Source organism: Ptiloglossa arizonensis, chromosome 6 (assembly GCF_051014685.1).
Source record: "Ptiloglossa arizonensis isolate GNS036 chromosome 6, iyPtiAriz1_principal, whole genome shotgun sequence".
In the NCBI taxonomy this organism is placed as follows: Eukaryota; Metazoa; Arthropoda; class Insecta; order Hymenoptera; family Colletidae; genus Ptiloglossa; species Ptiloglossa arizonensis.
This window is the reverse complement of record NC_135053.1, coordinates 6,289,566-6,315,609: the sequence shown is the minus strand read 5'-3', so window position 1 is coordinate 6,315,609 and position 26,044 is coordinate 6,289,566. Positions and strand designations below refer to the sequence as shown.

The 26,044-nt window shown below is 35.0% G+C and overlaps 1 protein-coding gene across 1 annotated transcript in view; it reads left to right on the top strand.

Moving 5' to 3' along the window:
* Nucleotides 1-19,932, top strand: part of Nachralpha4 (nicotinic acetylcholine receptor alpha4) — a 387,449-nt gene extending 367,517 nt beyond the window's left edge. Inside the window, exons 9-12 of the mRNA XM_076314742.1 lie at nt 12,983-13,129; nt 13,713-13,871; nt 15,271-15,520; nt 16,548-19,932. Of these exons, the coding sequence (XP_076170857.1) occupies nt 12,983-13,129; nt 13,713-13,871; nt 15,271-15,520; nt 16,548-16,739 (748 nt within the window). The 3' untranslated portion in view covers nt 16,740-19,932. The remainder of the gene's footprint in view (nt 1-12,982; nt 13,130-13,712; nt 13,872-15,270; nt 15,521-16,547) is intronic.
* Nucleotides 19,933-26,044: the final 6,112 nt, after the last annotated feature.

Below are 26,044 nucleotides of genomic sequence, written 5' to 3'. Positions count from 1 at the left end.
GATCGTTTGTGAAAATCTTTGACACGTGTTTGGTCTGGATGTTTCTGAAGATCTATCGAAGATGTAAAACGGAGTCTTGTTAACAAGATAATTTTCTCATTTTCATAAAGATGTCGAACACAGCTGAAAGAAGTTTTTTAGAACTTTCTAAGTCATACTGCATAACCTAAGAGCTTGCTATCACTTTTACGAATACTATTGTAGGAATATTCGTAGAACGAATGAGTCCCGTTTCCGACATAATTTACTTTAAGTAATTATTGGTGTTTATCTTATTAAAATGATCGAGAATGGATAATTTAATCTTTAAACGCTACAATTTAATATTTCCCAATTTCCGAGGAGCTTCCATAAATGCGATCAATTTTGTTCCATTGTTCGATACTACTGCAAATAACAGCAATTAAATAAAACACGTATACAAATGTAGATTAATAAGTACATAATAACCGTAGCTTTCGTTTACAATAAACAGACTAATTATACTAATGCAGGAGTTGCCAATTATTAACATTAAATTGCTGATTTGCCGTGTATTAATGTATCATAGATAAAGAAACTTTTATAGACCCAACTGCTCAACTGAGTTTACTACTATCATGAATATGTATCCTCATTTCCATTCGAAATTCAGAAACTATTCTCTCCTCTGTGTATTCAGTGGTTCGACAAAAATGATCTTTCCCATAAGCTAATCTTATCTTCTATAAAAAGGACTTCCGAGTGAGATAGCAGTATCGTCTCGGACCATCCATCGATAAGGATTCAAAAGTCGGAATATCTAGTCAAATTAAAAAATATGATGACTAGGTAATCGAGCTCTGATCCTGGCACAGTCTCGATTAAGATTCAATCGGAGGGTAGTGCAGAGTAATCAACGAACTCCACCCTACCCTTTAACCTCCCAACAGAGCCAAAACGAACGATTTGCAAGTTGAATACGATTTAACTTTCAAATAGTACCAGCGAGATCAGTCCTGTTTCCTCTTCGCCTCTTTTTCCCGAACGGCAGGAAAACTAATCTTTCCTCCATCCTACAAGTACGGGAATATAGATGCTACATTCATCATTATTCAGAGGGCTTTCGCGAATTAATCATTCCAGGACAAGTATCCGATACAAAGGCGGTCGGTAAAAATATATGTATTACAGAAACGTTTGTTATAGCGGATCGGCGGTGCAAAAACATAGAAAACAAAAAGGGTGTTCTTCGGGTCGCCATCAATCTTACGTGATGTCTAACGTAACGATTTGCTAAACACATCGAGATACTGTTCCTAAGATCGAGGTTGTCCAATGACAAACCGTTTCGAGGTGGAATTAAACCGCGAGAAAAATTTTCTTCAGATACAGCTTTTCAATAACGAGGGAAGTAGTTATGTTTCGAAGTTACGTAAAAGGTGTTTCGAAATAAGGAATCAAAACTGTGTCGATACGTTCCACGGGCAAAGATAAAGGAAAAGTATAAATGTAAGTTGAAAAATTGATGATTAAAAAATTATAACAGAAAGAAACGAACGGAATATTTGAAAGGTGTCGATTTTATTTTGACAAGAGTGGACGACACTTTGAAGTGAAGTACTTACCGTGAGTGATTAATGGAAGTTCTATCGATTTAGTTTTACGCCGTAATACATCAACAGCAAACCTATCATTCTATTCTTCGTGTTTAATATTTTTCTTATAATGTTCTAATAGAACACGTGTCGACCTAGTTCTATATAACTTTTTCTTTTATTTCTGTTTATAGAACGTATCGCCAAAATTTGACGACTTCGGCTATAAAATGGGTAGAACGTTAATAAGAAATTTACACGTCTGAGTGAGGATAAACTGTCACAGAAAAATCACGATAATTGAACAATTTTTGAAATTTACAATTGTACACCGTTAAAGATCGATAGCAACTGACAATGACAGGTAGCCAAAGTTTTCAAACCCACGTATTTTCCGACTGTTACTTTTTTAAATGTTTTATAATTCCCACTTCCCTGAAACCTTTACAACTCTAATATATACCCAACAGTAATAAATGAAGACTTCCCTCTTAGGACTTTTTTCGCATTGGAAACATGATTCAGACTAGTATAGCATCTGCATGAACCACCGTTATTGTTGCAATAATATCGATAGTATACGGTCATCTTTACGAAGATAGCAATTTTCTCCAGAATCGACCTTTTCTTGTCTCCTGTTGAGACTAAGTTCTGCGTGTACCTTTCAACGTGAAAAATAAACGAGACACATTGAATGTGAGCGAGATAGAACAAGAATAAGCGAGTCTCGAATTACAGTGTTATCCATTGCTAAAAATTTCAAATTTTACATTTTTCAATATATATTAATCACAGTATTATTAACGGCTTGACGTAGTTTCTTCAAGTAAAATGAACTAAAATACAATTTCGATTGAACTACTCTTAATCATACGTAATCGAAAGCTTTTCAGAAGTAACTCGAATAACGTATAAATAAAAATAGTTGGAATGAAATCGTATTTGGATTGATTATCATCGATGAAACCACGTCGATCCATTGGTAATAGTCTCACGAAGACATACTAAAAAATATAAAGATTACAATTTTCATTGATAGATCAAATTCAAAAGAGTCTTATCACTGTCTTATCTTATCGTGTCTTATCACATTCGACTGCGAGCCCTGATAATTATTGAGAACACGGCCCACTATTTCGATTTCAATGAACTTGAAAAGTGTTATTAGGGACAATATTTGTAACAAATGTTCCCTATACACGAACTCGCTGATCGGTCTTAGTTTCCGAAATCTCCGCAAAAAACTGTCGCAAATATTGTACCCAAATTACACATGCACGTAGAGTGTGTAATAAACATGACGAAATAAAAACTAGTCCTGCCCACAACAAATCGAAAATACAGTGAATCGAAAAAGTATTCGTACACTATATTATAAGAAAATTCCTCTAACTTACAACACTGACTTTAATGAAAGTTTATGTACATGCAAAGCATACTGGCCACTTATCGAGAGAATAAAGTCAAGATTCGAAAATTCGACATTTCTTAATATTTTTAGTACAATTTTTTTGGTGAATTTCTTTCACAGTTGGACGATATAGTACGATTACAAAGTTATAAAGAAAATGAAAGTCGATGCAAGCTCGCATGAAATCGAAGTCAAGTTAACCGAAGTTGCAACTTTTAGAATGGCATTTTCTCTTCGATTTTTCAAATGCAAGCTTAGCTTCTAAGCCAGAAATAATTACGTCTTGTACTTCGAAAGCAAAAGGTATAAAAGTCAGCTGTCGACATGGAAAAGAAGAAAAAGGACAACGAGTAGGAAGATGTAAAAGTAAACCATGGAGAGCAAAGATTAAATAAGAAAAGGAAAAGTCGGATAGAAAATTTTCATGCAATTGATAAGACCGCATCCAAACTTTAAACAAGTTTGAAACTTCGAGGTTACCGCAACACCCCGTTCAGGCATCCATCGCTGTATTAAATAGTGAGACGAAGGTATTACAAACTTTCAACTGAATCTACTTTTTCGCTCATCCACGCCGTTCTGTACCTTCTTCCCGATAAAACCACTTCTCGTGAGATTGAAATACATTAGATTTTGAAAATAAAAGTTCTCCTATAATCGTAAAAAAGTTGCAGTTAAAGAAAAAAAGAAGATTGTAGTTGTGTTCTTCAACAGATGAGTGACAACACACAGTGCAAAACCATCGATATTCGTACGATTTATTTTCGAAATTTAAAGTATACGTAAGTACCTGCAATAATATTTTGGTAGTACCTACTTGTACATACCAAAGTAGGAATATGGTTTTATGTATTTGAATTTAATCGAACAATTCTTCCCTTAATATTACAAACTGGTATTTTCCTAAAGAATCTTAAGAGTTAGATTGTTAGCTACAAATCGCATAATGAAACCGACCATACTATTAAAATATTGTAATTATAATTACATCTCTATTAGAGTTCTTTTCATAAAAATTATTATAAATTCTCCGAGTTATTAATTATCAAGAGTTGTACATATATTGTATAACCGTTTTCTAAATTACACGCGAGCCTATTTGTTACCAATTATTCTCTTAAGAGCAGCCATGACACCCTGGGGATATCGGAAAATTATCGAAGTTTCAGAAATGTTTCAACAACATGTAACAGTTCTTAGAGGGCAGACAAATTTACATATAATATTAGACATGAAACACATTTAACTCATAAACACTGAAATATTACTATAATATATACGTTCTAATACACTTATTTGCTGCTCTCGATATTAGATTTTTTAATATGCACTTGCTCTTTATACTCGGTAAACTCTCAAATGCAAATTGTGCGATCGTATCAATAGGACAGTTCTTTCAGAATATTCTTGAATAGAACTACCTGTCAAAACGCACTGCAATTGTCTATTCAGTTCTCGTTACATCCACCCTCAAGGGTTTACGACAGGACGACAGACTAAAAAAGAAGATAGCATGCAGAATTCTTTTTTAAAGGAGGATGCATAATTTTACCAAATGTTTATCTATTTCCTACAAATACACACGTTAAAGTATAAAAATATTAAATTGGAGTATAAAACTTTGATTTGTGAAAAAGTGATGGCTAATCGTGTACAGCCAATCCGTTTGGATTGACGGAACAGTTATTATTTAAAATAAAAAAACAATGTATGTTTTATAATCCACATCGGTGTTACTATTGTTAAGATTTCAAATTTTTAAAAATTGTATCTCTCTACTTCTTACATTGATTTGCATTGAAGTTTTACTCAATATCTTTGTTCTCTTTCGACCATAATACTAAAGTTTTTTGAAAAAAGACTACATACACATAACAATAACGATGTTAATGCAGATTATAAAACTTGCTTGTTTTTACTTCGGATAATTTGATCATTGGATAGTTTTTTGACCAGCTCGGTCGAAATCATAATTTTTTAATCAGTTTAATGTAATGTACTTTTAAATAATAGGTAAATATAATTTGATAATTTGATCATTTGATCATTGGATGGTTTTTTGACCAGCTCTGTCGAAATCATAATTTTTTAATCAGTTTAATGTAATGTACTTTTGAATAATAGCTAAATATTTCATCGAACTATGTATCAATCTCCGAACAAAATTTCCAAATATTAATATATCATTCAAACCATAATCCCTGAGAGGGAGAGATTCACGAACATTTTCCTAGATCAGAGGGATATTTGTACAAGAAACGTTGTATAATGCTTTTTTAAGTGCTATGGATTTTTCTATAAAATCTACCCTTCTGGGTTATTAGTGGCCACGTTGGAGGAGTCAGTAATTAAATTTTAGGTATTAGTTTATACCAAATAATGAAATTCGGTATCTTTTAGGAAAGATTTTCATTTATAAAATTACTCTGGCAGAAGAAATTAAGTTTATGCGTTGTGTGTATTATTTCCATTTTGTTACATCTAATTTTTTAAATGATTCTGGTACTTGCTACAACAACAACTTTATAAATTAAACATCATTTTGAATTATTTACTTCAGACCAACAGAATGGGTGTTGCTGTAGCAACCATGGACCAATACAAACCTAAATATGGTTTATGATCCAACCTGTAACGTTTGAAATATTAACGTTATTGTTACGTAGAAATTTCAACATCTGCGAAAAACAAATTACAATTATTACTGGGCTGCAAAAATTGAATGTCTCCCTACGTATTTTAAAATAGAGTGTTTATTTAAAGTTTCAAAGAAGGAATCGCGTAAAACCAGCAAATAGACTGAAATAGGTCTTTGCTCCTTGTTTCTACTCTACACACAAGTAGAAGAAAACAAAGTAAGGCTACAGAGTACCTACAGAACGTTAAAATTTCGTTGAACAATATCTTACAGATTTTTAGGTTAGAAACCTCGTATTATCGCTCGATCATCGCCATAAGTTTCCCTTTGGGTTACTTCTCGGAATGCGCTCCTGAAACGTGAGCTGGTTTTTCGAACGCGATTAGAATTCATGTGGTTGTAACTGTGTGCCAACGTGAAAAATGAACGGCCTTTGAATCCAAGTGGAACGCTTTCGGCGAGGGATGCGAGATAAAACGACGCAAAAAGTGGAACGTATAGTCAGAGATTAAATGCATCGATGGAAGTAGAAAGATTTTCAGATTTCTTATACTGTATCTGCAAAATACTGGATTGAAAAGGACATAATATCGCGTCAGCGCCTGCACAACTATTAAGGCTGCGTTCTGTTCGTACAATTTTTCAAATTGTACCTCGGTATTGCGGAACATAATAATATTTAATAAAGTAAAAAGAGAAATTTTGATATATCATCTTGTACAGCAAAATACCGTCTTCTACCATTTCAATCTCTTTCGTGCATACATTTCCGAAAGTGTATTCAATGATTTGAAAAAAGTGAATGAAAATATCGTTCTCTCCGATTTTTCAAATACAACTTCGTAAGAGTGCGAAATAGAGCAAAACTTTTCGTACGTTCAGCTCTTAATGCTTTATCACTTTGTTGCAAAAAAAAGTCTCGGGAAAAGTTGCATTAAAGAAATGAAAAAAAGAGACATTAAAACCTTGGAGACTTGAGTTCACCTTCTTAAAGAAATTTCTCTATTGCGCTACTATACTGTACGTGGGGGCAAACTTTCGTTAATATCGATCTTACAGGTAAGAAGAATTTCCTCGCGATATAGCGTATAATAAATTTCGTAGTCACTGTAACTACTCTCGCTGGCCATGAATTCTCGACAAGCCGTCTACTCGGTGAAAAAGTGATCACCGAACGATTCCCGAGGAAACGGAAGCGTAAAAATCTCGGCTTATCGATACTGATTTTCGGTCTACGATGTCTCTTTATACCCCGTCGTTCCGGGACTAGTCTGCATCACGCTGGAGAACCGCTGCACTACAAATTTCCAAGTCGCTTCATCATCGTTATCCATCAGTCACGAAGAAAGAACGCCTCGTGGGTGAAACGCGGGCACGGGAGAGCTTTACAAAAAAATACGAGAAGGACAGTGCGAGCAACGAAAGAGAGAAAGAGAGAGACCACCGAAGGGAAATCAGTAATGGCGCCGAGGGAGAAAGAAGTAGGGGAAAGGTGACATAAAAACGACCAGCTGATTGTAATAACGAACGATTAAACATTGCGTGTGGCAGATTGAATGGCGATGATTTATCCTCGGCAATAGATTATTACCGTCGCTGTATAAGCCGCTGAACAAACAGTTGATGACTCGAATTCCTGTCGTTTCCATCCGGAAGAATGCAACGATGTGTTTGTGAATTTTCCAAGAACAATACGAATGTCGTAACTACCACAGATATGGTAAACACTGTACTGCCTCTGACAATTCCTTCCATATTATTGTCCGTCTTCCTCTATCACGTCATTTCTCGTTCTTTCTCTTTTTGTCTCGAGAAGTAATGTTTTCACTTTCCCTCGTTTTCTTTCCTGCCTACACTTGCTGTCCTTTTCCGTAGCAGTGTTTTTATTAACCGGGGTCATTAACCTATCCCACCTTCTAATTATCGCTCGGTTATCGACCCAATTTGTTTCTCTACTTTTCCCCGCTTACCGATCTATCATCTCCTCTTCCTTACTTCGGTTATTAATCCATTGCTCTCTACTTTCAAATTATCCGACTTTGTTTTTCATCCTGCATTATACAGTGCTCCGTAAAATTATAATAGCATCAATTATAATAGCATTAGTAAACGAAAACAGAAGACATTTTCATATTTTCAAAGGTATGATCATAAACATGATCAACGAATTTTCTCTGCGGTGCTTCGTACAGCTTTTATTTATCTGGCTCGTATTTATCGATGTTTAAACCTAGTAAATGTAATAGTTTTAATTAAATCTTAATGTTTTGAAAATATATATTTATTTAAGTATTTACTTGTTAAGATCCGTTACTTGTTGAGCGTATGATTTTTTATAGAAAAATTACTATACTTTTTTAAGGCAAAACATTGTTATTTTTAACTCTTTATTATTTGGCTTAACGGAAGAAAGCTGAATTAAATCAGTTGCGACATTTTGTTTTTATTGAAAATTGAGGCACAGACAAGATATAGAATAACTATTAATGGATGTAATAGTACATGTGTTGTTAGAAAAATACTTGTACAAGGTATCCGTTATTGATACAAAAAAAAATGTATATTTATTTACGTTAAAAAACAAAACAAAATCCAAAATATTTAAAGTGTTTTTTTAATTAAACACTTCTTTTTCTTTCTTCCAATCACTTCCCTCAGTTTCATAATTCAATAATAATTAAGGATAAATAAAATATATCATTCAAAACTTTGAACTGTGTTTAAGTTTAAATAACTTTATTTTTATTAAAATATGATAACTTGAAAACAAAATATTCAAACCTGAGAGTAGTAGACATAATTATTTGTATATATAATAATAATATTAATACAGCAATTAAGAGTAATGATAATAGTTGTATTAGTTACACTAACAGCAGTACTAACAATACAAGCAGTATTGTTTATATAGCAATAGTAGGTACAGTGGTATATAACAGTAGTTTATAACTACAAAAAAGGAATACCTATATTCTGTGGAGAATAAGTATTTTTTTGTGCACGTAATTAACAGCAACGAATACGTGGAATATTTGTCTACGCGTCACTTTAATAACTACTATTTTAATCGAAGAAAACGTTGTTTAAAATTTCATTTAATTTCTTCTTAATTAAGAAATTTAGAGAACAACGATACTTATCCTTTTTTGTAAAATTTAAACCTCTTTAAGATTCATTAGACACGTTTTTGCAAAATCTTTATAAACGACGAATATATATAAAAAAAAAAACCAAAGAATTACGATCATCATCTACGGACCGTTTTTGTCTAAAATATCAAATTTAACTATAAAGTTTCGTTGAAATCCACTTAACCATTTAGACGTAATCGTGTTCACGGGCGTACATAATATCTTTTATCATTAATGGTCATGGTATGATAAGAGAGTTATGAAACGTGTTTCTATAAAAAGAATTTTATCGAAATTTCTCTTAATTATAATACTTTCCTTCCCTGTAGATCGAAAAGTAAGAAGCAAATATTTTTCAGTCCAAGCGGAATAAAATTTTAATCATCCTGCACTTTAAGTAATGACAAGATTCAATGGAAGAAGAACGTCAAAGGAAAAGGAACCGCTAACAAAATGAAGAAACGTATGCGCAAAAGCGTTGACGAAAACGATGAATATATTCAGAATAATATTACTAACTCTTCCAATATATTTGATGAACGAAACCAGGCAGTAAGTGTGACCCATTAATCAGTAGCATCGAGCGGGATTTGTTAATGCTCTAGGCGGAAACTAACCAAGGAAACGACCTCTTTTCTTCGTTGAATTTCAAGGGGATGGACAGCTGCCCTCGTGCATTAACCCATACCGTTATTGCTTCTTCTAAAAAAATGTAAACGCATTATACTGGCATTAAATCCAAGAACTTTTAGCTGTGGTTTATTTGATTTTTCTAAATTTTTAATGGGGCCTGCCAAAAGTCTACTATCGTAAATCGGGTGTGAAATACTTTTACCAGGTTGTTCGATAAGTTTCGTCGTTCGATAAAACTTATTTATATTGAACAACCTATTACGTGGAACTATGTTAAGTATCTTAAAAAAACGCAATAAAGTGTAGAAGAATAGAATTTTCCTCAGAAAACGATCTTACGAAAATTAGAGACATTTACGACTATGGGAAATTTGGAAAACAAAAATGATAAACATTGGGATATTAATAGCTTTTCGTCCGACTTTTGAGGCTACGTTAAAGAATAAAATTACCGCGATGAATTTAGCAAAGGGTGAGTATTGTTTTTATTTCGGAAATAGACTTTTCTACACTGGAAGGGTAATTTTGAATTTTTAAATTCAATCAAGTTTACCTTGTACGGTGTGACTTTTAAATTTTACAAAATGAATTGTGTGAATCATTGGATAACGATTAGCAAGCATGTTAATCGCTATGAATGATTTTTAAATTATAAGTTAAATCCATGGAAGAACATAATCCGATTCGTGAGGTTTTATCGTTTCACTTTTATAGAAAAAGGCGCGAATAACAATTAAAAATATAATAGTTTTTTCAGTTACTTACAATCGAAGGACTATAACGAAGAAATCTTTCTTAAAAGAAGTATAAAAAGTATAAAGACACACATTTCATAACTGTTGAATGATTGATAACTTATTAGTAACATCGAGTAAGTCAAGATATTGTCGCAAAACTACAATCGCAACACTTTTACCTGAATGAAGAATTTTATATGTAGATAATATGTAAATATATTATGTAACATAATATTACGTTAAAGTTCGCGTGATTGTTCAATTTACACTCCTTTAATTATCCTTCCAACAAAAATATAATAAATTAAAACGCGAATTCCGCCTCTGTAAGCTTTCACTCTCGGATTAAAGAAAATATACAATATTTTCCTATATAAATTAATCAACTATTCTTCCAAGCGATTATAAGGTTTCAGAAAAAGTTTACAAGTTATAGTTCAGAGTCCGTTTCATTGGGAACGCCGACAACTTACATTGTATGCTGGAAGAATACTATATTTGAATGTTCTGGTAATAAAATCTGTTATCTACGAGACACGGGAGTACGGCTTTAATTCGTCTCCAACCGATTCATACGATTTCCCAAAGGGAAATAAAGGACAAACACGAAAGGGGAGGAAGAAGGCGTCGATAGAAAGCGAGTTCCAAGCCGATAAATGGTTCCAAGTCGAATCAAAGGAACCTGGTCCAATTTAAATCGTAGTCTGCCCCTTAGTACCAGCTGCTAAGACCAGCCATCGCAGAATAGATCTCCATTATGAATGGCCTCGTGAGATTTACATTCTGTCGTTCTACCGCAGCCACTCCCGGTTATATGTTATGGCAATTTGCCTTGGTTCCCTACGAAGATCTCCTCCCTCTTTCCGATGATGGGAAGTCATAAAACAGCAGAAAGAATAACAGATCCAACGTTATCGATGTACAAACCTTTGCTCGATGCGTGTACCCTCTATTTCCGTTCTAGTTACGGTGCTCGTTTATCGTCAATTATTATGTCAACATTATTTAATTTTACATCAACCATTGTGATCGAAAAGTGAGTAACTCTTCGCGTAAAAAGAAATCGAAAAATTTGAAATCGAATTTGTTCAAACGAGACCTCCGCTTTCGAGGAAATCAATATTGAACATTCGTCGAGTACGCATTGCAGTCAATTATTGCACAATTTGTCGAGTTTAGGCAGTTGTTAGATTTGTTTGCACGTATACGTCCGCATTTGTTTCTCGTATATACAACTTTGGTATTGGCAGGGATCGATAAAATGTGAAATACTACCGAAATATTTTTGGTACTGATATCAGAGTGACAACTCTACCAGAGTTTCAATAGTTAAAAATTAAACGTACGACGGACACGGCTGTGCAAAAAATAAATGAAAGGGATATCGGTTTCAGCGATTCCTCGTTTAATAAAGTAATTAATTTTTAAATTTTTAATTTTATCGAACCTCGCCAATTAAAAAGTCGTATGCACGAAACAAACATTGTCGGTTACATCTAACGAAACATAGTAACTGACAAATTATTGTTAAATATTTACAAACGTAAATAGACTGTCATTCAACAAACCGTGTAATAATTAACTACGCACGAATTCGATGAATTTTTTTAAAATCTATTTTCCCAAAAATGAATATTCCTGTAAATAAATTGTATACGAAATTTTTTATTTATTTCTATACGAAGAATCACTTTTTGATCGTATTACGATTCCCGCTACACCATGAATAAGATATTCTTTGTAATAACGAACCAATTAAACTGTTAGTATTTCTCAATATCTCATAAAAGGTTAATACGTTTTTTTTTCATACAACTATGTTGAACTTTGATACTTTGTTGAGCAGTAAAATATACGTACTTTGTTAGCTACGACAACTCAAAGTTGCAAATTACACTCGAAAGTTTCTCACCTCTGATACTACGCTGAAAATTATGAAATTTATAACAAACCTTTTTGTACTCAATTATGGTTTTTTACAAGAACCGTTGCGATGCACACCGTAATGAAAGTCTTCAACGAAAAATCTTTTTCCTATCTTCTAGTTCGAGGTTAGCATCATTTTTCTAAAAACAGGAGTGTAATATATTATATAAAAGTGATTAGTTTGATGTATCAATTCCATTAACTGTTTTAATCGATATGTATACAATATTAATTAAAACTTACTATGGCCAATTGTAAATTGTTGGTAAAAATGACTTCGTTTCTCGGTTGTATAAAAATGTTATTAACTTCAAAAGTGAACGCGTTAAAGTGATTCTTTTATAAATTTTATATTGTTGCGCAAGCCATATTATTTTCTGTCAAAAGCCATGATAAATATTTGCCAAAAATGTCCTTTGCATTTCCAATAGTTTTGGAAATAGAATTAAAGGAGTAAATCGGTCCGTCTACAAACTAACAAAATATTATCAAAAGGAGATTTTATAAACCGCTTAATTAGAAAACTTACTTCATCGGTATTCGTGAGTTAATCTAATTGATTTGGATAGATTCAAATAAAATGATTAAATAACTCACTAAATGAAATAAATAATTTTGAAAAATACATTTACCGACTTTATACTAACAAAATACCATAAATTTTTTACAACTTGTATAACTATATAGAAGTATAGTTAAATATGTACAAAACAATGTCAATTGCCGATAAAAAATTTTAAGAATTTTAAAAAAAGATAGCCTACGTCTGTTAGCCCTCGCTAACAAATTATACAAACAAAAACCATCTTGATCATCGTGAGAATTTTTCAACACGGGCTATAACTACAACATATAATGAGTTGATTTGTATTCTGTCTATACGAGATTAAATTATTATATCAAATTTCAAACATCGTAGTAAATTAATTCTATTTCTTTATATTTTACAGTATATGTGTAACTGTGGTTGTACTAAATGTCCACTTTCGATCACCGCAAACACATAAAATGGCTCCTTGGGTGAAGAGAGTTTTTATTCACATTCTTCCTCGCCTGCTGGTTATGCGAAGGCCTCAATATAAATTTGATACAAATAGGTAAGAGTTTATTAATATATTACTCATCGTGTTCAATGTCTTAGAAGTATTGCGTAAAATAAACTTGTGCTTCTAAATACTACAATGAAACGTTGAAAACATTCTTTACAAATATTCTATTATATAAGTTTCTATTTAAAAGTATTATCCTAATTTCACGATATTAACATCTCTTGCCGATAAACAGTTTTTAAATTTTACCAACAGTAATACATTTCGAGTGATTGAAAGCATTTAATAAATCCAAACGATACGTATAATCGATTGAGCTTGCCTTTGCTAAATATTACATCGAACAAATTATTGTTATTAATTTAGCGTGAACGTAAAGTATATTTCAGTAATGTGCATCTCTCTATTGTATATAATATATTTATTTTCTATGACATAATCGTATACGTATTTCTTTTATTCTTTAGTAACTCAATATTATTATTGTAATATATTACAATATAACGTTATATATATATATATATATATATATATATATATATATATATATAAATAGTCACTGGACAAGTAGAATTTTGATAAATAACACTTTCTTGTCCTATCGCTGATCCTAAAAATTTTCGATACACAGATATACTTCTAGCAGAGTATTAATGAGGACTGTGAGGGGAAAAGAGAAGGCTTGCTATTATCCTTATCATTCATCCACTCAGGAGGATAGTGAAGAGCACCTAACACCCAAACGATTTCATAGTCGTGCTCCATCGAAAGAAGACCTCTCACCTTCCAGGTACAGGTTACAAATGATAAATCTGAACAATTCTAGGAAATCCTTTTCTTTCTTAATTTACATTATTGAACGTATGGTTAGATTTTTAATAATGCAGGATAAAACGTGTCACTTCATACTTGGAATACTGTATAAATTGTTGCAATAGTTACAGTATTTAGTACGACGGGTAACACAGTTTTTACTCTGAAAAAAAAAATTGAACATTTATTCAATGTATTCTAATGGTACAATATATTTTGATTTCTTACGGTAAGCAGCCCCGTACATGTGGCGATTTATCGAGGTTTACCTCGGGTTTGGTCGTCTATCTTCTTCGAGAAAAAGACGGTCGATAAACTTGAAGGCAAGCTCCTAATAAACCTTCACTATAAATTTGTTGCTCAGATTCGCGATCAGATATTATCCCCATCACTGTTTGTGTTGTGTCCCATTTATTGTCCTCTTCTAGCAGCCTCTTTGAGTTCCACCAATTGTGACAAAAACTTCCCCACCCGTGCTTTTCATATTGATAACTCGTATTGATGACGATCCAAATTTTCAAACATTACACGAAGCAATAGTATATATGTATTGCATACACCGCAATAAGCATATGTTGTATACGTACACAGACACACACACACATACATATTTGCGTATAATTTTCGAGTATAAACAGACGTGCAAAGCTTCGAAGAATATTACTTTTGAAAGATATTTGCTAGAAAGAAGTTACCCAGTCGAACAATATTGTCACCTGTGGCTACCAGAGGACTATTCTCGGTAATCATCAAACTTTGCATTCGTTTCTATTTTCATCAGAAATTTTCCGATTGATTTTTCTTTAACTCGAACCATTTCTATTTTCTATTTATTATAAAATGTAATTACGAATAAAGTTGGTACACCGATATATGATATTGTTTTAATTTTTGTTAAAACCGTGTTTTATTCGTTAACTTCTTTCTTCTTATGGTTCGTCGCATCGAAATTGTGCATTAACTTCGGTTCTTATTTACAAACGAAACAATACGATTTTCACAAATTTTACATAAAATACAAACCGCTTGTCTACCCAAGTGATAGCAAATACAATGAGAAATATATTTCAAAAGTTACATTTCGCGTGTTAGGGACGCCAATTGAACAAAACGAGTGGTCACATTCGACGTAAACACATAGACTGACTGTTGTAGGTTTAATTTCATTATGCGTGTCGGTAATAAAGAAAATGCGCACAGTAGATAGACGTCGTACGTTTAATCCGTAGTGTAATTTCATTTAATACGATATATTTCACTGAAACACAATTTTATATCTCGAGAGATCAGAATGCGTATATTACACATTCTTCGAGACCACGAACATCGTACGAAAACTTTCTACTCGGAACTACATTATTTTGTTCGCAATTCAGTCTCACGGATGGTGCACGATTCGGTGGAAGTTGCTTAATTCATGGACCAACGTTACCACCACTTCCTCTTCACACCGAGTGCGAGAATCTCTCCGTTTCTGGAGAGGCAGGGATCGAAGAAGTTAAAAGTCCAGTTCTACGAAGTCCTCCACCTTTTTCGCACTCGCGCTGCCCCCCCGAAATTCACAAATCTTGCATCTGTGTACGTTTTATCGCGGAGCACACGAAAATGCTCGAAGACTCGACTAAGGTAATTTTTGTTTAGAAACCTTGAGACTTTCGTACAAATATTTTGCATTTTACGTTTTTTCTTAATCACTTTGGTGGAAGATATACGTACGCAGGATGAATCACGAGAAACAGGACCACGAAATATCTCCCTTGTTTGGTGCTGTATCGAGAAAATTAAAAAAAAAAACAAACACGATGTCTTTGAAATCGGGTACAAAATGGTCTTATTGACGTTTCTCTCCTTTGCACACGTCTTTCCAAATAGTGAAAGATTCGAGACGATTTTTAATATTTTTTCAGGGTCGTGTTTCTCGCGACTCGCTTCGTATACGTTACAATAAAGATTAAGAAATTTCAAAGACGGATCAATTGAAAGTGTAAAATGAATAGTTTTTACATGGAACTTCGATCCTGAAAGGATCATTGGTTTTTGGTATCTAACGATCGGTTATGCACTGAAACTCGGTATAGAAAAAGTTTTATAGAAAAAATAACAATGATAAATCTTCGTCGCGTTAGAAAATCCAATTGTTACCGTACAGAAGGCGCAAGACCCATGAATATTATTATCAAACGAAGTTTAACTTACTCGCTCACCTAAACTGTACAAACTATATAATAGTAAACTCGTGACAATAAATATATATAAATTTTCGTAAAATTCCTTCTCTTCGACCCTCTACATATTTAAACATTCTTTCCCTCGTTTGGAAACTATCTGCAAGTTGTTACACGAAACGAGTTTTTGAAACCTGATAAACGCGTTTAATTATCATTTCAATAATACATAAATTCATCGATCATTCGTTTTCATATGTACAAGAACATCCATACGTGCACGTATGTAAATGTATCCAAAGAGATACGAAGAACAATCGTAAATTATATACCGATTGTAAATCAATTTCTATATTTCTATGCGAAAGTTAATTTCGACACTTGTTTCGTATTACATCTCTGTATTCGAACGAAATTCTATGTTTCTAAATTTGTATACCGATGCGTTCAATGATTTGACATTTAACATGTTACTACTTTGTGAAAAGGTGAAAGAGGACTGGAAGTACGTGGCGATGGTCTTAGACAGACTGTTCCTTTGGATCTTTACTCTGGCGGTCCTGGTTGGCACAGCTGGGATTATCTTACAGGCTCCGACTCTCTATGACGACCGGGTCCCGATTGATAAAAAATTCAGCGATTTCGCAACCACAACGGTAGTAAACTGCCCGCCGCAATAGTCTCTGCCCGAGCCCTGCACCGTAGATAAAGACTAAGGACCAATGCCCGGAAGTGACTTGGTACCGACCACGGAACCCCGCCCTATAGTCTCGGGAACTTTCAATTTCCATCAACGTTCGATAACGAAGTAACGGTAAAAGGGCTCCATTTTCTAAAACAATTGTAAAATATACAACGTACGCCAAGCCACAGGAAGGAAAGCGGGGTAAAGAGAATCATGCGAGGAAGATACAAGGAAACGCCAATTGTAAAATTGCCTTTCCGATCCTTTTCTTTTTTTCACGTTGACGGCGATATCTGACGTTGGTTCCCAAGTCGCGAGTGAAACCTTTTTCGGGCGAGAAAACGAGCCGAAAGCCTGTCGGTAACCCTGAAACTTCGTTTCGATGTAGCAAACGGTGAACAATCGTCGGTGCCATAGACAGTAACCACGTTCCTTGGAATCTTCCTTCGTTTCGTTACCATCGATTCATGAAAACGCACGATACGAAGTCTTTCGTTCCTGGCTTCGTTCAAGTGTTGTCGACACGCTGAGAAGAAAACGATCGACGCGTGCGTCGACAAGTTGCAACAATTTTGAAGAAACTTATACCTATATAGTATGCTCAAGTAAATCGTAATACGACTGCCACTACTTAATCGGGTTATCTTAAAACGAGAAGCCAATTGAAGGTACTACTCTGATAATAATTTTGTTAAATCGTTGCCGAATTTCGTCGAGTTTCCGGGACGCTCGAAGGAATCGAAGAGGCGAGAAGGTAAAGGTTAAACCGTTAATCACCGTGAAAACCGATTGTTCGACTCTGGCCCAAGAGTTCAAATGAACGTTCACGAATGAACATGTCGTACGATCGCGTGTTTTATATATCTCGTTTACCAGACACGTTCAGAGAAATTATTCTAGGCATCACGATCGTAGATAGTTCGTTATACGACACGAATTTAGTGTGTAACTTAATGTATAATCGATTAGTTTTAAACATTTAGTAACGTACCCATTTGTACGAATGTATCTTTAAGCGAAACAGAGGAGAGAAGGATAATGGTTCCAGCGGTACATGCAACGAAATTGTCACTCGAGATTACCGTTTTCTCTCCTTTATCGTTATCCGGGGAAATTATTATTTGTACATTCGAGAAACGTGAGTTTTCCACACGATGATCGTACAGCGACCGTTTCAGCTGTACGCTCAAAGGTTACGAATAAAGCTAGTCCAAGTTAGGTCCTTTTGCAAACGAGCGAACGAAAATATCCGCGACGATTGAAATGTTACAGCGCGATCACTTTTCATAGTTTCACTTTCGAATTCGTAAACGATACGGAGAACGTAACCGTTTTTTTTTTTTTTTTTTTTTTTTTTCATTTCATCGCGACGATCGGTTTCTCAGTTTCGCGTTACGATTTTGAAAATTCTAAGAGGAAACTCAAACTCAAACTCAAGGAGAAGAAGAATCAGTTTTTGCTCGGTACGCGTGGACTATTTCAGGAAGGACGTTCAATCGTTGAAACGGTATCCACTGCTTCGTAATAATAATGTAATTTTTTTAAGTAATACTCGATCTTCCACGTCGCTGTAATTTCTAACGTTTATAACGGATAATAATCGGGTAGAAATAGTATTTATATGTCATTCGTAAGTTTAGAATACGAAAGAAAGAAAATTTACGAATAAATTGGACCAGACGTATCTCTTTCACCTGCCAAGTGATAACGTTAAACCGAGGATTAATTTTAGCAGAATACTCGTTTTAAAGCGCTCCGAACTCGTCGTAAATGTCAATAGTCTATCGACTATTTTGATTCTTCGATATTATTGGAATGAATCTCGAATGGTATCCATCGATTCAATTTTAACAATAATTCGTTATTTTGAAATGAAGCTTTACACCTAATCTCGAGAGAAACTTCATAACGGACACGTTATACTTCGCCTCTGTGAAAATATTGTATTTTGTAACAACAATCGAAACACGTGAGACATTACAATAATAATAACCGATAGTACTGTAAGAACAAGTAAAGCATACGAATTCTAAAGCTGATAGATGTAGCTGATTGAACAACCGTTGACATTGTTGTTCAATGCCGTAGTACGTGGTTGATGTTACTGTGAGTTGGTTACGATTTCGTTTCGAGGTTCGTTCGTTTCTTTCTGTAATAACGAGTCATGTGTAAACAAACCTGTACCATCGCGTTTAACGTTCGTTGGTTACGTCTCGTCGGAGAATCTGCGATTCTTTGGTAAAATTAACGCAAAGATGTCGCGAACGAACATTCAACGACCACCATTGATCTGCAGTTTCGGGAAACTCACTTTTAAAGTAAGTGAATACTTTTAAAGCGTCGACACCTTGTTTGAATCATTTTTAATACGACTCGACTCGACTCGACTCGACTCGAGGGATTCTCTAATTCTTCGACGTCCACGGGCATACTTATAGCTAAAAATCGTAGTTTTAACGCATCCAAGGTACGATACTTTACCTTACGTTGGATTGTAAATATTATACATTCATAGGACGAAATGTATTGGTTCCGTAAATACTGCCATTAGAAAGCGTCGATTAGTGTGAGAGACGTTTTTGTATCGTCGTAATTGGTAAGCTCCGTGATTCTTCGTCAACCAGTAAACTAAATAATAAAGAAACGATCTAGTGTGCACGCTTACGCGATCTGCTTTTGATTTACCATTTTGACGTCGATTCGATGCTCGAATTGCAAATCGACCGAAAGAGACCTTTCGAGACGGTGGATTGATCATTGATCGATCGGTGATCGATCTCAGGGCACGTTGTATTTCACGACGGATAAACGTATTTGATACCTGATCGAAAAATCGTCCAGTGAACGCCGAAGCGTTGCCGAAATAGGTACTAAAGTGCAACGGGAGCTGCATCGTTGACCTTGCAATGAGAACGCAAGACCTTCGTTGCAACGATCTAGACGAGGCCTTGCAAACTTGTACGTAAATGCATTCACTTGCCCCGATTTATTACGTATAGCATTACAAGAGCACGTACTCGATAGTTTTCTAATTGTTTACAGTTAAAGATTCATCGTTGTGTACAATTACAGAATAGTTGTAATAGTTTTCAAGTCGAGCCGAGTGTTCGATTCCAAACATCTTTTGATCTATTTTTTCTTCTCATTTATTCGAATTGATTGGATCTCGATTAAAATAATTTTACTTTTTACATAAAATACGGTACTCGTCGTTGAATATATATATATATGTATGCAAAAGTAAGTACCGTAGTTGTACACAAATCGTGTTTTTATTTATATCTATATTTATTCGATACGATGTAACAAATGACAATATTTTATTTTGTATTCAGGCATCATTTTGTATTTTTTAATTTTTTCTTCAATTTTCTAATCGATAAGTTTCGAATGTTTCTTGCGTATACAACAAGTATCGTGTTTTATGTAAAAAATAAAATTATTTTAATCGAGATCTAGTTAATTGGAATAAATGAAAAGGAAAGAATACATTAAAAAAATTCTCGGGATCGGGACACCTTACATTTAAGCCACCACTCGATTTGAAGAATATTATAACTACATTGTAATTACGCAGAACGATGAAACATTAACTATAAATAATTGGAAAACTATCGAGTATCTGCTGTTACAATGCTATACGTGATATATCAGGGTACGTAAATGTATATATGTACGTATGTGTGTACGTATTTACAAGTATGCAAAGCCTCGTGTAGATCGGTGCAACGAATGTCTCGCGTTCTTCTTGTTAGACTTCGGCCGAGTTTTCAGAGGCCGAAATTCAACCGAAGGAAGGGAAACGAACGGAATAAGAAATTTACTTTGCACTAGATTGATAGGAAAGAACGCACACATTTTCTATGATAGAGTCAGTTACTAATTTACGCGTTAACGCCATAATTACTCGTTAGTGTACGAAAACAGCTGTCGGATCGTTAGCTCGATCCCGCAACGATGAACCTTAAAGTCTCACTTTGACAACGGTGGATCATTTCGAATCGATGATCGGCTATTGTCACTCTGACATTTTAATCAGTTGTTAACCCGTCGCAGACATTTAATTATTGTTGCCGGTGAAGAGAAACGATTAAGGTATTTGTCCAGTGCTGCAAAAGAAACGGTTAAAGATTCTCGTATAGGGAAAACAAACGCGCGGTATCTAGTTACAAATTAGCCGAATAGAAGAAGTGATTAATTTTAAGCTGTAAATAAATTGTAAATAGCGAAGCGTAACGTAAGTCAGATGCTACGAAGCGATTGGACTTTTTTTACTATTTCGAGAAACTGGGATCGCACGTTGCACGAAAGGGTCCCACGATATTGTTTAGAACTTGTCGCAACGCGACGATGATCGACAGTGGAAATATACGAGCTAAGCATTATTCGATTTATCAGTGACAACGAACGATACAAAATTATTCACACTCGTTTACGTTATTTTCGCGAAATATGTACGAACGATCTAACCGATGCGGGTTTCGTGTTACTTCGTAAACGGATAGATCTTCGTGTCGCGTTTCCATGGATAATTGTTGCGATCTTGAGTACCGGACAAACATTTGGTAAGAATCTTGCGTAAAATTTTAAGAAATATTTCGAAATCTGATGAAAATACATCGTTTTAATCGTCCACTGGAGACTTCGAACACGAGACCGCAACAAGTCGTTCGAACGAGTATGTACTGATAAATCGTTAACTAATAACTTATACCGCTCGGTTAGTTCGAAGATGAAGATCGATTAGTATTTGTAATATTTTCGTTCGCGCAATATGTAACCACCAACGGGTCTGGTTGAACTATATAACGTAGGATAAGATTGCAACGCTGCGAACGATAAATTGATTATAATCTTAATCGGGTTGCAGTGATCTTCGACCGGGGCTACATTTTTTCGGGACTAAGTCTACCCAGAAAGAGAGCAACACCGATGAAAATTCGAATCGTTTCTCGAAGCACACTTTTACACTTATACAAAATAAAAGAAACCTTCGAAGAGGACGCAGCTGGGCCCATCCACCAATCTCCAAGCCCCAATCCCTCCCGTGTGTCGATCGATATTTCAACAAAATCGAACACACATCGAAGACGATCGTTATGCGGGTGTTTCTAAAGACTCGAAAGAATTTTAGTGTCAAATCATTGCGAATTCTTCGAATATTCGTTTATCGAGACTCGAACAATTTCAATTAGCAGCTCCCATGTTCTGATAGCTAGAGACCAAAAACGAGGAAATCTTCTACGATCGAGAATCGTCTTTTAGCTTTCAAATGTATCGTTTCCCCGCTCGTATGCGAATGTTTTGTAAACGAAGTCTCCGCGTCGTATTGACTGAAAATCGACGAAACATATTTTTCATTGCGAGAAAGTGATCCAGCGATGACGAAAATAACGGTAGATTTGTCGCGAATCGGAGAAAGTATTTCTATAAAGACTTGGGGGCCCCTAATTCAAATAATATTACACGAAATGCCGAGGAATTAAGTAGATCGATCGAAGCTCGTTAAAAGTGTTGAACATTGTCGAGGTAAAATGAAAACGTTATTATCTTAAGGAGGAAGGCAAGAAATGAAATTCGAAGCGCGTTGTATATATATATAATCGGTGTTAATGATATAGTATTATTCCGTACTTTAACTTAAAAATGTTCATTTCGCTGTAATCCCGGGAAACATGCGTACCAATCTCTCAATGAATTCAATGTACATTTTCCATTCCGTTTCTTTTACTTTGTACTACACTGTGCCAAGTGAACGCGTAAGAAGCTTAAATCGCATAATGACAATAAATTGAAGAACAACCAAACGATCAGTTATCGCGAAATCTGCTCCTTTGAATGATTCCATCGACTCGTTAAAAAAAAAAGCAATATCGTATCTCGGATGAATTCGTCACTCTGGAAGCAACGCGAGAAAGTGTACTTTTATTTTGCGTGTGGGTAACTCGAAAGGGCTAAACGGAATTGGAAATCTGCCGCTTCCAGGGCTGTTGAATTCCATCTTCTTATCATTTCGTCCACGATTCAACTTTAACGGACAAAGTTCATTTCAATCGACACCCGCGTCCCGATCTCTGACCACTCGACACATTTGAACGCGCAACGTAATTAAAAGTAGCTTAAACATTCTGTAATTCAGAAACGTTAGCGACGTAGGTTAAGGACGAATAAGGATGACGATATGATTACGTAATAACGATAATTATAGTAAACGAATGTACTGTATAGCATTAGCGCTATTAAAATGAGGAAAATAACGAGCTGAGAATAGTGACGGAGAAGATTATCGAGTATTGATTATCATCGTTAGATACAAGTACTATGTATATCGTTTGTTAAATATGTACCTATGAATTATTGATATCCGTCGTTCTAAGGCTACACGATGTAAGGACGAGATTCTTGTTGCTTGGTTTTGTAATCGTGCTTGATAAAAGCATTCGAAGAATAAAACTTGTTGTCGTAGAAAATTCTTCTTTGGTAATATTTCACGGAACCGTGTCTGGTCCATCGTGCATCGCTGTTAACAAAGACGGCTAAATGTTAATCCTTCGTCGCGACACTTCCCGCACTCGCCACAAGTAGGCTTTCCATCAGCCCCTATTCTCATAAGTTCTCGATTGCGGTAGAGGCCACGGATTTCAAGCCACTCGAGGCCACTTCAACGCCTTCGAATCACGCTAAGCCCAACCTACACACTTTTACAATCTCTTGCATCTTTTGTACGCGGAGCGAGAGAGATTAAGAATTAGAACGAAAGGGAATGAATGCGCGTGAGGATATAAGGTGCGAGAGAAGAGTCTTTAAGGCGGCAGCCATTGTTGGAGAATTGTCGAAGCGTGTCGCGTAAAAGAAGAATAGTCAGCGTAGTTATTAATTGTGTGCTTTGTTGATGTTTCGTTCCTGCTACCACCTCGTTCAATACACGTATCTCGCGTACACGTCGTAAATGTGTGGCTTTCAGAAGTATCCGTATGGTATCCGTTTTAGTTAGACGATGGTTATAAAATAAGGGTGAACAAAGTTCTAGGATATACGTGTATCGAATGAGGTGGTAGCAGGAACGAAACATTAACGAAGCTCACAATTAATAACTACGCTGACTACGCTATTCTTATTTTACACGACACGCTTCGACAATTCTCCAACAATGGCTGCCGCCCTAAACACTCTTCTCTCGCACCTTACATCCTCGCACGCATTCATTCCATTTCGTTCTAATCCTCGATCTCTCTCACACTTTAGACATCTGGTCGCATACGCCCATCTCAATCGTTCGTCTTTTCCAAACACTCTTCATTTTCTCCAGACCACACGCATTTCCTTTCGCTCTCACGCACTCCCACGCTTGGTCGTCTTGCACGACCACCTGTGAAGAGTTGCTCGTGCTCTTCGGGAAACCTGGTGACAGATCGCTGCCAAAGTGTTAACCCTAACGCTTTTGCGATACTTTTTCAGACATTGCAAAATTGCAATTCCCTAATTAAAATTCACCTACCATGCCTTCGAGAAAAAAGCAAATATTAAAAACATTTCAAATAACAAGCTGGCAAGTAGGTAGTATCGGCATTCCAAACTTATTAATTCAGTTCACGAATTTTTGAATAAAATCTAAGCTACACATTCTTAAATATATATACTTTAAGGAAATGCGACCAAGAAAAATTAAGATTCTTTTTACTCAACTAAGTAGAAAACTCCCTCAAAGGGCGAAAAATCGCTTCCCTTCTTATTTTGATGCCTTATTCGACCCTTTCTTGTATCGACAGTATTCTATGTGGAATAAATACAGCGTAATCTTAAAGACACTACGAGATGAAAACGGAATGTGCTTCTTTTAATTTCGAGAATCAAAACGTGACCAGTATTGATTCTTCATAGTTTTTGAAAACCTGTACATTTCACGTCTTACACTGTCAAAAGTACTGTATATACCACTCGAATCGTTCTATCTGCTATACAGTCGTTGGCCTTCGTTAAAATTCAAAAAGCGTAGAGACCAAATTTAAAAGGATCGCAGAGAGAGAGAGAGAGAGAGAGAGAGAGAGAGACGTTAATGGAAATTATTCGTTTTATTTTTGAATCTGCTTTTATCGCGCACGCTTACTCTAAATCGAATCGAATTCTTTCTCTCTCACACTCTGCCAGAAACAGAGGGTACATTAAGAGCGTCAGCCCTGAAAGCGAAGCAAAAAATACATTGACGAATAATAATTTAATCCTTGAATTGATAACTTCTTTTATACTTCAATTCGACAGATAATTCTTATTTAAAATTCACTGATCAACGTTTGTGGAATGTAAATCCAAAATAAGGAACGATGCTTGACACAGGTATCTATGTCAATTTTTATATTTTTCAAACATACAAATCCTCAAGGCGGTGTTTCGACATTTTTTACCTCGTTGTAACGAAAATCAGAAGGGAAGGAAAAAGTATGTAATTACGTACGTAACAAGAAGAAAAAGGAAAAATATTTTCTAAAAGTCTAATTGTAAGCAAAATATTTCGGAATGTTAGAGCCGGTTATCATGCGGTTAGAGATATAATTTGTGAGAGTCTGGGAGGTGTTAAATAAAACTACATGTCTACGGCATACAATCATTGCTGACTCTGGCCAAAAATGTATCTGTGGTAAATTCAAAGGATAGAGGGTCGAAACACAATCTTGAGGATTTGTATGTGCTTCTAACGCCCATTTTTCTCTTGTTAACCTTTGCATTACAGAATTGTAAAATAGTACACTGCAAAATACATATATATATACATAGCCTCGGGCAGAACCGAAATCGAAAAAAACTATGCCTCGAATAGAGATTAAGATATAATATTGGGTTGTTCGGAAAGTCATTTCGTTTTCCAAAATGGAGAATATATAATTTAATAAAATGATTATACACTCTAAAAAAATCGTGTTTCATTTTCACCAAAAAAAAACGAAATGACTTACCGAACAACCTAATAGAATATATATATAAATTGTAAGTTGTACAAATTCTATTATATCTTAATTTCAATTCGAGGAACAGCTTTCTTCGATTTCAATTTTACCCGGGGTTACGTAGTTTTGTTTACACACGTACACGAAGAATGAGAAGCAGCAATATTGTTCAAAAAACAATAGTTATTCGCTTAATAGCTATAGTAGCTTCGTAACAAAAGTTATCGAATAAGAAATGCCGAAGAGTTTTCAAAATGAAGTAAGCGGGTGAATATTGTTTTATTAAACTTTGTATATTGTGAGTAGGATTCGCAACTGGTGATACCGGAACCGGATACTCTCCCTTACTTCAAGACAT